Source organism: Crocuta crocuta, unplaced genomic scaffold, assembly GCF_008692635.1.
Source record: "Crocuta crocuta isolate KB4526 unplaced genomic scaffold, BGI_CrCroc_1.0 scaffold8, whole genome shotgun sequence".
NCBI classification, from domain to species: Eukaryota; Metazoa; Chordata; class Mammalia; order Carnivora; family Hyaenidae; genus Crocuta; species Crocuta crocuta.
This window is the reverse complement of record NW_027532162.1, coordinates 2,273,628-2,286,638: the sequence shown is the minus strand read 5'-3', so window position 1 is coordinate 2,286,638 and position 13,011 is coordinate 2,273,628. Positions and strand designations below refer to the sequence as shown.

The 13,011-nt window shown below is 51.8% G+C and overlaps 1 protein-coding gene across 1 annotated transcript in view; it reads left to right on the top strand.

Moving 5' to 3' along the window:
- Positions 1 to 13,011, top strand: part of DYNC1H1 (dynein cytoplasmic 1 heavy chain 1) — a 66,146-nt gene that overhangs the window by 28,678 nt on the left and 24,457 nt on the right. The window contains exons 13-32 of the mRNA XM_077776543.1: positions 555 to 695; positions 2,757 to 2,912; positions 3,043 to 3,156; positions 3,585 to 3,695; positions 3,774 to 3,983; positions 4,140 to 4,286; positions 4,493 to 4,659; positions 4,759 to 4,932; positions 5,847 to 6,012; positions 6,094 to 6,282; positions 6,375 to 6,569; positions 7,189 to 7,471; positions 7,696 to 7,796; positions 8,267 to 8,426; positions 9,048 to 9,291; positions 9,450 to 9,633; positions 9,917 to 10,129; positions 10,842 to 11,080; positions 11,252 to 11,408; positions 12,731 to 12,958. Of these exons, the coding sequence (XP_077632669.1) occupies positions 555 to 695; positions 2,757 to 2,912; positions 3,043 to 3,156; positions 3,585 to 3,695; positions 3,774 to 3,983; positions 4,140 to 4,286; positions 4,493 to 4,659; positions 4,759 to 4,932; positions 5,847 to 6,012; positions 6,094 to 6,282; positions 6,375 to 6,569; positions 7,189 to 7,471; positions 7,696 to 7,796; positions 8,267 to 8,426; positions 9,048 to 9,291; positions 9,450 to 9,633; positions 9,917 to 10,129; positions 10,842 to 11,080; positions 11,252 to 11,408; positions 12,731 to 12,958 (3,579 nt within the window). The remainder of the gene's footprint in view (positions 1 to 554; positions 696 to 2,756; positions 2,913 to 3,042; positions 3,157 to 3,584; positions 3,696 to 3,773; positions 3,984 to 4,139; positions 4,287 to 4,492; positions 4,660 to 4,758; positions 4,933 to 5,846; positions 6,013 to 6,093; positions 6,283 to 6,374; positions 6,570 to 7,188; positions 7,472 to 7,695; positions 7,797 to 8,266; positions 8,427 to 9,047; positions 9,292 to 9,449; positions 9,634 to 9,916; positions 10,130 to 10,841; positions 11,081 to 11,251; positions 11,409 to 12,730; positions 12,959 to 13,011) is intronic.

Sequence of the window (13,011 nt, the reverse complement as noted above, 5' to 3'; positions counted from 1 at the left end):
GGTCTTGCCCAGTGAGGCCTTCCCTGACCTCCCCCAACCCCAGACTCCCAGCCCTCCTTTCCTGCTTTATCTCCATAGTACTTCTCACTGGCTGAGAAGGTCTCTTCTCCCACAGAATGTGAGCCTATGTGAGCAGAGTTTTTTGTCTGTTTCTTGTGCCTACGACAGTGCCTGGCACATAGCCAGCACTCAGATCATTCGAACGATGAATGTGTCATCATGTCCATCATCCAAGTTGGCATAAACATTTGGTCATGGCAGTCTCCGTTCTTCAGACATGGCCTCCAGCCTTCCGCTCTCAGATGACAGATTTAGGTCTCAGAGTGCCCTGTATCTGTTTTCGGATTTTCTAGCTTGTAGTTGATCTGAGGTCCCTTCACTGGTTGACGAGTTGAGTAGACCTCTGATTTCTCATGGCTGGGGTAAGCGGATGTCACAGATGCCATTTGTATAGTGAGCTATCCCTTCAGTTTGTTTGAATTCAGCGAAAGGTGGCTCTGAGATGGACGCTTGTGTACACACTGCTTGTGCTCCTCCCGGCCCTGCTTGCTTAGGTGGGCGTGCATTACGAACTGACTGAAGAAGAGAAATTCTACCGGAACGCTCTAACGCGGATGCCTGATGGCCCCGTTGCCCTGGAAGAGTCTTACTCTGCGGTCATGGGCATCGTGACTGAGGTCGAGCAGTACGTCAAGGTGAGAAGCCCCCAGTCGCGTTGAAATACATCGCGGAATCTGTTTACATAGTGAGCGTGAGGTCTGATGGACCCGGGGGCCGAAATCTGTGTCATGCGTATCTGATNTCCAGGACCCCCCCCCGCCGTTTGGCTGCACAGGCACTGTGATGCCCCAGCCATGGCGGCCCCGGGCCGTGCTGCTTCCTGAGCCCTGAGCTCTCCGCGTGGAAGGTTTCTGGAGAAGAGCAGACACATTGTTGTCGTCGTGTGTCCTGTAGCCCTGTAGCCCCAGGCCGCCCTCCCTTTACGTGGGAATCTGACGACAGCGTGTGGTTGTTGCACTCAAGCTGCCTGTGCTCTGGCTCCCACAGCTCTACCGCAACGGCCAGCGGCTGCTGGAGAAACAGAGGTTCCAGTTCCCACCCTCCTGGCTCTNTTTTTTATTTTTGAGAGAGAGAGAGACTGCATGAGCAGGGGAGGGTCAGAGAGAGAGGGAGACACAGAATCTGAAGACAGGCTCCAGGCTCTGAATTAGCTGTCAGCACAGAGCCCGACACGGGGCTCGAATCCACAAACTGCGATATCATGATCTGAGTCGAAGTCAGACACTTAACCAACTGAGCCCCCCCGGCACCCCTTTCCTCCCAAACTTCTAAAGGCTAAGCTGTGGCTTAGTTTTCCCAGTAATGAGGACTTCTCCTTTTTGTAATTAAAACTTGCACCTGGTGTATTTGAAAAGCGAAAGCCAACTTAGATCTCTTTGTACCCAGAATCCCTCATGATGAGCATTTAAGTCACGTTGTAGTTTTAAAACCTAAAGTTTCATGGTCCCTAAGTTATCCTCTCCTTGAGCACCGACTGTTTTGTGCGGTGACCATGAGGGACAGGAGCCCCCGGCCTCATGGAGTCACACTTCAGTGGGAGACACGGAAAAATGAGCAAAGAAAATGTGGATTTGAGTCAGGTGGTGAGACGTGCCATGTGGAAGGGCGAGAGCCAGGAGAGAGAGCAGTGTTTGGGTGCCCTACCTTGTGGGGAGGGGGTGTTGGAGAAGACCTGAGGGAGGGAGGGCGGCTGGCAGGTTGCACAGATGGCCGGGGAGGGCTTCAGGCAGAGGTGGCGGTGAGTGCCGGGCTGAGCAAGAACGGAGCAGCACACGTGGTTTTCTGGGGCAGAATTCAGTGTCATTTACTTAGACGTCGAAACACAGGCAGGAAAGAGAAGGGGGAAGGTGGTCATGGTACCTTGAACGTTAATCTGCTTTCTAGTCTGGGTGTCGGTGACCCACACCGGGGCCGGTGGCAGGTGTATGTAGCCCCGTGCTGCCTCAGCCCTGGCTGTGCTGCGGTACCCAGAGGGCCTGGTTTGGCTTTAATTTTGGCTCAAGGGCCCCTGTTTTAAGGGAGGTCTTTGCTTTCACTAAGCCCAGCCCCGCAGCTTAGGCAGAAGGCCAGCTCCAGCAGGGATTGAATATTGATCAATAGACAATATCCTGATCACCAAAATTTGAATGTTTCTTACCGCTGTTTTTTACTAGCAATGTGTTCTAGTTTCAAATGTAGTTTTCGACAACATTTTATATAGTCATTCTCAAGTTATTAAAATGAAGAGGAAGCAAATAGTAGTTTAATGCTCGGCTAGAGGCCATTTCCCTGAGGACTCATTCTTGTCTCTGGAACTGGTGTCACAGCCATGTGTCTCAGAGAGGGTGTGGCCACTCCCCCTCCCACCCCACCCCCCCGTGCCCCCAGCTATGTCCTTTTGGGTCAGGAGCGTCCTGTTCTAGGCCCCGGTCTGTCCTGACTCCTCCCTTCCTGTCTCCCAAGGCACTCAGTGAGACAGAGCAGGGCTCCACCTTTCTCATTCCTATCTGTCTTTATGTCAAACACGGAGGTAGAAGTAACGCTCAGTGATGTACATGGACTATAAGTGTGCGTCTTGCTGAAGATTCGTGTGTGTGGATGTGTTCAGGGCATCACAGATTTCCCAACTCCCTTCGGGTGCTCTCCACCGTTTCAGAGCCCGAGCATGCTTCTGTCCTGGGACCTAGCACTGCAGCTGTGCTCTTTACTGCTTGCAGGGCAATCTCCGCCCAGAGGAGGCGCTCCAGGCTCTCACCATATACGAAGGAAAGTTCGGCAGGCTGAAGGACGACCGGGAGAAGTGTGCAAAGGCCAAGGAGGCGCTGGAGTTGACCGATACAGGGCTGCTCAGTGGCAGCGAAGAGCGCGTTCAGGTGTGGACCGTGGGAGTGGGGGCGCAGGGGTAGGGCTCCTTGGCCTGCGGAAGGGCCGTGTGAGGGGCCCTGCCAGACCCGCAGTGGTTTCCACGTCCAGAGTCTCACCGCTCTGCTGTCGTGACTGCAGGTGGCCTTGGAAGAACTGCAGGACCTCAAAGGCGTTTGGTCGGAACTTTCCAAGGTCTGGGAGCAGATTGATCAGATGAAGGAGCAGCCGTGGGTTTCCGTCCAGCCTCGGAAGGTACGTCGAAAATAGATGTTGCGTATACCATCGTATGCTGTGAGTCGTAGACTTCACTCAGGAGCTTCGCAGTCAGGGAACTGTATTGTGCATCCACAAAATGTCACACGATGTTCATTTATGGTATTTATCTGGACCAATGGGAAATTTATTTGAAAACCACTTTTTTTAAAGTTTCTATTTAATTTTGAGAAAGATACAAAGAATGAGTCGGGGAGGGGCAGAGAGAAGGAGAAAGAATTCCAAGCAGGCTCCACCTGTCAGTTCAGAGTCTGGCACGAACTGTGAGATTATGATCTGAGCCATAATCAAGAGTCATGCTGAATTGACTGAGCCACTGAGGCACCCCTGGAAAACATTTTTTAAGATGTTTCACCATTTAAGGAAATGTTGGCAAACTAAATATCATTTTGTGTTTCTCTTCACAGCTTCGACAAAATTTAGATGGCCTCCTGAACCAGCTGAAAAACTTCCCTGCCCGATTACGGCAGTATGCCTCCTATGAGTTTGTCCAGAGGCTTCTGAAAGGCTACCTGAAGGTAGTGATCTGGTGCTGGGGTCATGTGCGTCCGTCGGGAACACAGCTGCACGGGTGACCTTGCCTCCTCTCCCCGCAGATAAACATGCTGGTGATTGAACTCAAGTCCGAAGCACTGAAGGACCGCCACTGGAAACAGCTCATGAAAAGACTTCATGTCAACTGGGTTGTCTCTGAGCTCACCCTCGGCCAGATCTGGGATGTGGACTTGCAGAAGAACGAAGCTATTGTCAAGGATGTGCTGCTCGTGGCACAGGGGGAGATGGCTTTGGAAGAGTTTTTGAAGCAGGTGAGCAACAGACCGATAGCCCCTTTTGTGTCACGTCTCAGGCTGTGATGTCGGTTTGAATTGTATCTGGCTCCTTTTGTCCACATGGTGCTTGGTTGCTCGTGCTGCTGCGAACGCCCACATGCTGATATGGAGCCTCTTTTGGTTTTGATTCAGATAAGAGAGGTGTGGAATACTTATGAGTTAGACTTGGTCAACTATCAGAACAAGTGTCGCCTGATCCGAGGCTGGGATGACCTCTTCAACAAGGTCAAAGAGCACATCAACAGCGTCTCGGCCATGAAGCTGTCTCCGTACTACAAGGTACCCTTGGTGGGGAGGTCCGTCCTCTGACCACGCTTTCCCCTGTGCGTTTCCTGTAATACCTTCTGATTGGCAGTTCCCAGAAGCCTGTTTTTGAAAGTGTGAATCAAATAAGTTGACATAATCTGCAGTTTTTTTAGTAAGTTTTGGCATATCTTTGAGTGAAGGTTTTAGCAGCTGGGCTCTGCTCCCCGTCTGCCCACCAGGTTTTCGAAGAGGATGCTCTAAGCTGGGAAGACAAGCTGAATCGGATCATGGCTCTCTTTGATGTGTGGATTGACGTGCAGAGGCGGTGGGTCTACCTGGAAGGCATCTTCACGGGCAGCGCGGATATCAAGCACCTGCTACCAGTGGAAACCCAACGATTCCAGAGGTACGACCTCTAGCCCAGGCGCAAGAGAGCCGAGTGGTAGATGCGACGGATAATCGTTCTTCATGCAAAGGCTAACCACGGTTTTGGTTTGATTTGTAGTATCAGCACAGAGTTTTTGGCCCTCATGAAAAAAGTATCCAAGTCTCCCCTTGTAATGGACGTTCTGAATATCCAGGGGGTACAGAGGTCTCTGGAGAGACTGGCAGACCTGCTGGGAAAGATCCAGAAAGCACTGGGAGAATACCTGGAAAGAGAGCGATCCTCTTTCCCTAGGTAAGATGATTGCTTGGATTTGCACTGAAGTCAGGTTTAAGTTCAGGAGCCTCCCCCTTCCCCTGGGAGTCTCTTTGACATCAAGAGTTTTATTACTAATAATTCACTTAATGAATGTTACTCCCTTTTCGTGCATTTATGCCTTTTTTAAAAAAAACATTTGTTTATTTTAGAGCATGTATAAACAGGGTAGGGGCAGAGAGAGATGGAGACACAAAATCTGAAGCAGGCTCCAGGCTCCAAGCTGTCTCGGACACTTAACTGACTAAGCCACCCAGACGCCCCTATTTCTAATTATACTGAATAATTCCCCATTTTTTAATCTCCTGTTTGTTTATTAAGTTTCATTGAAACTATTATGTACCCTTCCAGGCAGCTAGCATCTCTTAAATATTCAACCCTTGTATTGTTTTCCAAGTGGCATTTCTTCCTTTCTTAATAGTTTGCTTACTGTAAATTGAACAGGCTTCTATTTATTTTGTTTGTTTGTTTTGAGAGAGAGAGAGAGAGCAGGGGTGCAAGGGGCAGAGAGCAAGGGGGAGAGACAGAATCCCAAGCAGTGCAGGGCTCGAGATCACGGATCTTGCGATCATGACCTTAGCCAAAATCAAGACTGGATACTTAACTCTGACTGAGCCATCTATGTGCCCTTTAAACAGGCTTTTAAAAAAATAAGTTCATGAAGAAAGGTGAATGACATAAAATGCACGGAATTCCTCTTCAGTATCTTGTTAGACAAACGTGTATCTTTTGCTGAGGGCTGGAAGAAACTTGGACGTGATCTAGTTCAGATTAGAGATTGTCCACCACCATCCGAATCTAGTTTCCCTTCCTGCAACTTGAAGGTCTGCTTTGGTTCCCCTTAGTTATGTGTCTGTAGCATTTTACAACTTGAATGCTTTTTTTAATTTTAGGTTCTATTTTGTGGGTGATGAAGATTTGCTTGAAATCATTGGAAACAGTAAGAACGTAGCCAAGTTACAGAAACATTTCAAGAAAATGTTTGCTGGGGTTTCGAGCATCATCCTAAACGAGGATAACTCTGTCGTCTTGGGCATTTCCTCCCGTGAAGGAGAGGAGGTAGAGAAGCTTATGACTGTGACTTAGAACACTTCCCTCCCGCCTTTGTACGTCTTCATTCTCAAATCATATGTATTTCAGGTTATGTTTAAAACTCCTGTGTCAATCACTGAACATCCCAAAATCAACGAGTGGCTCACGCTGGTAGAGAAGGAGATGCGAGTCACGCTGGCTAAACTTCTGGCCGAGTCTGTTACAGAAGTTGAGATTTTTGGTAAAGCAACTTCAATTGACCCGAATACATACATCACTTGGATTGATAAGTACCAGGTAACATGTAGTAGAGGCGGGCCGGCGGAAAGGCAGACGTGCTGGCTGCTCTCCGAAACGATCCTTTGGGTCTCATGCCTCGTGTCTTCCAGGCCCAGCTTGTGGTTCTGTCGGCCCAGATAGCCTGGTCTGAAAACGTGGAGACGGCTCTGACCACCATCGGCGGAAGCGGTGACGCGGCGCCCTTGCACTCTGTGCTGAGCAACGTGGAGGTCACCCTCAACGTGCTGGCCGACTCCGTCCTCATGGAGCAGCCCCCGCTGCGGAGACGGAAGCTGGAGCACTTGGTTAGTCCCGCGCCTGCCTGCTGACTGGCCCCTCACCCGTTAAGCACTGTCCCTTCGGTGCGGGCAGGCAGAGGAGGTCATGCCTGGGGAGCACTCTGGTGTTAGGGAGACAAGGGGGGGTGCATTGGTGAGCTCAGGGTGGGCCTTGCTGTCTGTCCTACTGAAAGGTAGCCTCGGTGGAGCAGGGGAGTCCTACGTCCACCTCCTGGGAAGGAGGAGGCAGTAGCCTTGATCAGGGAGGGGTTCTTGCTCTTCTTTCTCTTGCTTGTCATCCCCTTGCGAGGGAAGTGCCCGGTGTGCCCCCGCTGGTGTCACGCCCAGCCTGCGGGGGACGACAGGGGACAGAGACGGCTGTTCTGACACACTTCATGCTAGTTAGGGTCTTCCCCTGAAGTTGGGTGTTTTTGTTTGCTGGTGGTTTGGTTTTGCCGCAGCTCTTGATTCTGTGTCATTTCATGTGGGAAGAACAATTCTGTTTCTAGAAGTGAATTTGTATTTTGGAATGTTTATGCAGCGTTACTGTAATTAGATCGAGCCTTAAAAGTCTGCTAAATGATCACATGCCCAGGAAAGACGCTGTACATGTACGACTCCGGTTGACGGTAAACTCTCTGTTCAGATTACAGAGCTGGTTCACCAGAGGGATGTGACGCGCTCCTTGATCAAAAGCAAGATTGACAACGCCAAGTCTTTCGAATGGCTCAGCCAGATGCGCTTTTACTTTGACCCCAAGCAAACTGATGTGCTCCAGCAGTTGTCTATCCAAATGGCAAATGCCAAATTTAACTATGGCTTTGAGTACCTGGGTGTTCAGGACAAGCTGGTCCAAACCCCCCTCACTGACCGCTGCTATTTGACCATGACCCAGGCCTTGGAGGCCAGACTGGGGGGGTCCCCGTTCGGTAAGTTATTCCACAGACCTGGACAGGTGGAGTCAGAGAGTAAATACAATTTGTAAAAATTAAATCAGTGGTTTTAAATGTACTTCTTCATTATGTAGCTAATACAGTCTAGAACCTCAGATTCATTTGCGGTTGTCACATGTCCTTTGATTTTGTAAACGAACTGTGTGAGGCTAACGGTACCTCCCCGTAGACTCAAGTACTCATTTTTCTTCAAATAATAGGGCCGGCCGGGACTGGGAAGACAGAGTCGGTCAAAGCTCTTGGCCATCAGCTTGGACGCTTTGTTTTAGTCTTCAACTGCGATGAGACCTTTGATTTCCAGGTGAGCAGCTTTCTGAGTCCCCCTAAAGTCTAATGGCCTGAGAGGTCAGCTGGGGAGCACAACACTTGGACCCCCTTGGGGGCTGCCGGCCTCACAGCTTATGTGGCCCGTCTGGCCTCCTGAGTCCCAGGGATGTCATTATTTTGAGTGGGGCGTCCAGCATATGTACTTTGGTGTTGACTTGAGCTGTGTGTTTCTGGAAGAGATGGTTAGTGCCTATGTGTGGGCATAAATAATGATGATGGAAAAGACTTTTTTAATCAACAACAGGTAGAATAAAAATAGCAACTCTGTCTTTGGAATCTTACTGGCGCAGGAGGAGAAAAGGTGTGATGCGCTGCATCTGTACACAGTCACTGTTGTTAGTGAAGTACTTCTGTGTGCAGGCCCGTGCCTCCCGGGTGACCCTGATGTCCCCTGCACAGCTGCCCGGGGCGGGGGGTGAGCTCCTGTCGCTGCTCTGGTTTCAGGCGATGGGCCGGATCTTCGTGGGGCTCTGCCAGGTGGGCGCATGGGGCTGCTTTGACGAGTTCAACCGCCTGGAGGAGCGGATGCTGTCAGCCGTGTCGCAGCAGGTGCAGTGCATTCAGGAAGCGCTGCGCGAGCACTCCAACCCCAACTGCGATAAGAGTGAGACTCCCCTTTTCCTCTGCACGTTACTTAGCGGCTGGGGAGGGAGAGTCCCAGGGGGCTGGGTCACTCCCATCAGGGGGGAGCGGGCCCTGCTCCCTTGCAGTGTCGCTCCCCTTTGACGATAACAGGAACTTGTCTTCCCAAAGGTCCTGCAGACCTCCGTGGAAAAGGGGTGTCGGGGAAAGCAGTGCCTGTGTGCTCGGCCTTCTCTCCGGGAGTAGAAGGGTTCAGTTGTGGGCGCTGGTGGTTTTGGTCGGTCCCAGGAAAGGGCAGTCTTCTTGAGCAGCACCAGTCAGCTGCATCACACGGATACATTTTTATTTCTGCACCTACCTTCAGGCCGCGTTTCTGTCCCTGCGTTGATCTGTGACACACCACCACGCAGGACAGAATATGCACTTCCCGCCCCTGGTGACTTGTCCCATGTTCCCAGGGCTCTCGTGTAGGTGAGGTGTATGAAGGTGGGTGACGTGCTGGCAGGAGGGCCAGAGAGCCGGTCCCCTGCAGTCCCGGGTTTAGAGGCCAACAGCGAAACCGATGCTTTGTCTTTGGATTTTAGGGAGATTTTAGCGTCGCTCGTGAATATCACAAGTCTTAACCCTGTTCTCTGATTTTCAGCCTCTGCCCCCATTACCTGTGAGCTGCTCAACAAACAGGTGAAGGTGAGCCCAGACATGGCCATCTTCATCACCATGAACCCCGGCTACGCGGGCAGGTCCAACCTTCCCGACAATCTGAAGAAGCTGTTCCGGAGCTTGGCCATGACCAAGCCCGACCGGCAGCTCATCGCCCAGGTCATGCTGTACTCGCAAGGCTTCCGCACTGCCGAGGTCCTCGCCAACAAAATCGTCCCGTTCTTCAAGTGAGTGCCCCAGACTGACCTGTCACCGTGTGGTAGCGTATGCCAGATGTGCCCTTGAAGGGTCGTCCCTGCAGTCACGTGTCCGTGTCTGATGTCTTGCTGTGTGACTGTATGGCTGTTGAGAGTGGACTGTTGCAGACAGACCTCTTCCCTTTCAGACTGTGTGACGAGCAGCTGTCCTCTCAGAGCCACTACGACTTCGGTCTTCGAGCGTTAAAGAGTGTGCTGGTGAGTGCGGGAAACGTGAAGAGGGAGAGAATTCAGAAGATCAAGAGGGAGAAAGAAGAACGAGGGGAAGCAGTTGATGAAGGAGAAATTGCAGAAAATCTACCGGAGCAGGAGGTTTGTGCACATGCTGTTTTCATCACCCACACTGTAAACACTAATTTAAATTCACCTTTTCACCATGTGAGCCAGAGCTTGAGAGTTTGCTGCAATTCACACACACGGGCACAGGCAGGTGGAAGACACTAATGTTGGTCTGGGGAATGGAGTGAGGACCACAGGAGTGTGCCGGGTCACTCCGTCACCAACAGCCATGTCCTCCATACGTTCTGGGGATGCGCATTGGCCATGCGAGCCGGGCTCCTCGCCACTCAGGGCTCGGTCCTTTTGTCCCCATTAGATCCTGATACAGAGCGTCTGCGAGACGATGGTGCCCAAGCTGGTGGCAGAAGACATCCCGCTGCTCTTCAGCCTCCTGTCAGACGTGTTCCCCGGGGTCCAGTATCACCGGGGTGAGATGACTGCGCTGCGGGAGGAGCTGAAGAAGGTGTGCCAGGAGATGTACCTGACGTATGGAGACGGAGAGGAAGTCGGCGGGATGTGGGTTGAGAAGGTAAGTGGCCCCGCACATCGTGCAGCCACGGCCACTAGGAGAAGCTGCGCTGGACAGAGCTCTGACCATGAGGGCCAGCGCAGCATGTCATCTGGTTTGTGAAGATTTGACTTGAGGCCTTTTTCTTAACTTTAACGGAGACGTAACAGTTTATCTGAAAACCTCGCTTACGTAGCGTGGCTGTTTCTCCAGCAACGCTGACGTGATCCTAACGGACAGTATTTATACCAATAAAAGTTCTACTTGTGAGATTTCCCAACGTTGTAGATTAACAGCATAAATCTGCTAAACAGCACACGGTTTATACTGGTGTCTTCCATCTCCTTGTTCTGGGAGATGAAAATGCGTGTTCTCACACAAGCTGTGTGCTGAGCCCGAGCAGTGCTGTGTTGGGTCACGCAGACAGCTCAGCTGTTGGGTCTCTGCCCTCCTTAGAGGGGCTCTTAGGTGCCTCTTTGGAGGCAGGTTGGTAGTCACCCCCTCTACCACTGGCTCCCAGCCTTCCTGACTTAACAAAGAGCTCCCACAGTTTAGTTAAGACCCTTCTTGAAATGTTTTTGGTAGATGCAGCCTGTATCATGTCTGCTTTAAAAATTCCAGGGCAGCCCTTGCCTTTAGCACACGTCTCCTATTGGCTGCCATGAAGAAGGTCTGGAGAACCTTCTCGCTCTCTGTGCGGAGTGCTCAGCAGGTGATGTCTTTGGCCCTGTAGGTCCTCCAGCTCTACCAGATCACCCAGATCAACCATGGCCTGATGATGGTGGGGCCCTCGGGAAGTGGGAAGAGCACGGCTTGGCGTGTGCTCCTGAAGGCTTTGGAGAGGCTCGAGGGCGTGGAGGGTGTGGCCCACATCATCGACCCCAAAGCCATCAGCAAAGACCACCTTTATGGAACCCTGGATCCCAACACCAGGGAATGGACAGATGGGCTCTTCACACATGTCCTGAGAAAGTGAGTTTGCCTCGATTCCAACGAGTGCGGCCGGGGCCCTCTTCCTTAACGTTAGTAGTGTGTGTTATTTTTCCAACCAAAGACTGAATGAATGAAAATGTCACTGTGGAGACTGTTGGAGAGAGAGCATTTATAATCTAAAAATGTTGTTTCCAAACTCTCCCAAACCAGGATCATAGACAACGTGAGGGGCGAGCTACAAAAGCGCCAGTGGATTGTCTTCGATGGCGACGTGGACCCCGAGTGGGTGGAGAACTTGAACTCGGTGCTGGATGACAACAAGCTTCTGACTCTGCCAAATGGCGAGCGCCTCAGCCTTCCGCCCAACGTAAGTGGTCTTCCTCAGGGTATCAGACCAAATACCCCACGTGCTCTGGAGGGGAGGTTGAGTTTCACCGTGCAACAGTCAGTTATGTAAATAGTTTTCAAAGTTGATTGAGTCTCCTTGTGCTAGAGTTTCCCATTCCCGTGGCCAGCAGGAAGTACGTCTCTAGGACTTATAAGAACTTGGCACCACTGCCCAATGTTAAGCATACTCCGTGATTCCCAGTTAACGCTCCTAACCCAGTGTTACGGGGTTGTCGTTAGGATTTCTGAAGTTATCATACATTTGGGAAGTGGCTAAATGAGTAATTTAGATATGGAAGCTTTCCAGGCTATCCTTTGGACATGAGCATTTGGTACAGGTCCTGGGTAGATCAGAAACATGGGTGGGCATGGCATGGATTTGCATCCTACTGAAGGTCTGGCAGGAAGAAAACAGACAAAAGCCCTCGCCATCCTGGGGCATACAGTCTGATGTGGAAAACAGACCCTCAAGTTTTCTCAACAGACTGTTGAGTGCTTAAGAGAAATGAGCTGGAGGCAGTGGCTGGTACTGGCGAGAGCTGGAATGTGCTCGGTCAGGGATGGTGGCATGGAGGCATCACCTAGAGGCGTTTGTAGAGATCGAGGCATGTGAGGGAGCCAGTCCTGTGGGCCTCCAGGTAGCGGGGGCTTGGCTGGGGTGTGAGGGGTGGGGGGAGAAAAGGAGGCTGGACCAGAGAGGAAAGGGACCAGATCAGGTTGGGCCCAGGGCAGCCTAAGGACTGGCACTTGCCCGCTGGGTGAGTCAGGAGCCTTGGGCACGTCCGGATCACATCCCTCTGAGGTTAAGGCTGATTCCTCTGAGGTGGAATCAGACCACCTGCTTTGAATCTCAGCTCCATTTACCAGCAGTGGGACCTGGGTGAGGTGTCTGGCCCCGTCTGTGGGACGGGGACAGTGCGCCTGTCTCCAGGGATCGGCGTGAGGGTTGATGAGTTGGGGTGGGGAGCGAGGTCACGGTGCCTGGCCCGGGGTAAGGCTGGCACACTCCCCCACTGACGCCCCTCCAGGGGAGCTGCGTGTCTCCTGTTCGCCAGGAGCTGACCCTGTGGGCTCACCTGCTCTCCTCCCCGCCACACACGCCTCCTGCACAGGTCCTTGCAAGAGCACTTGGTAGGTGCTGTCGTGATGACAGCCGTGGGTGTTTCTACTTTTTAAACTAGGTGCAGAAAAACTAGATTTAGTTTAATTGTTCTTTCAGTGTGTATATAGGTAAACGAGTTTTAACATCTGAGTTTCTATCAAACCTACATCATTAAATCTGCTCTGTGTTTTCTCTTCGAGGTGCGAATAATGTTTGAAGTGCAGGACTTGAAGTACGCCACTCTGGCCACGGTGTCGCGCTGCGGCATGGTCTGGTTTAGCGAGGACGTTCTCAGCACAGACATGATCTTCAACAACTTCTTGGCCAGGCTGCGCAGCATCCCCCTGGACGAAGGGGAGGACGAGGCCCAGCGCCGGCGCAAGGGCAAAGAGGACGAGGGGGAGGAGGCCGCCTCCCCGATGCTGCAGGTACGACGGCCATCACCGCTCCGCCAAGCGCGGCCGCAGAGCCAGAGCTGGGG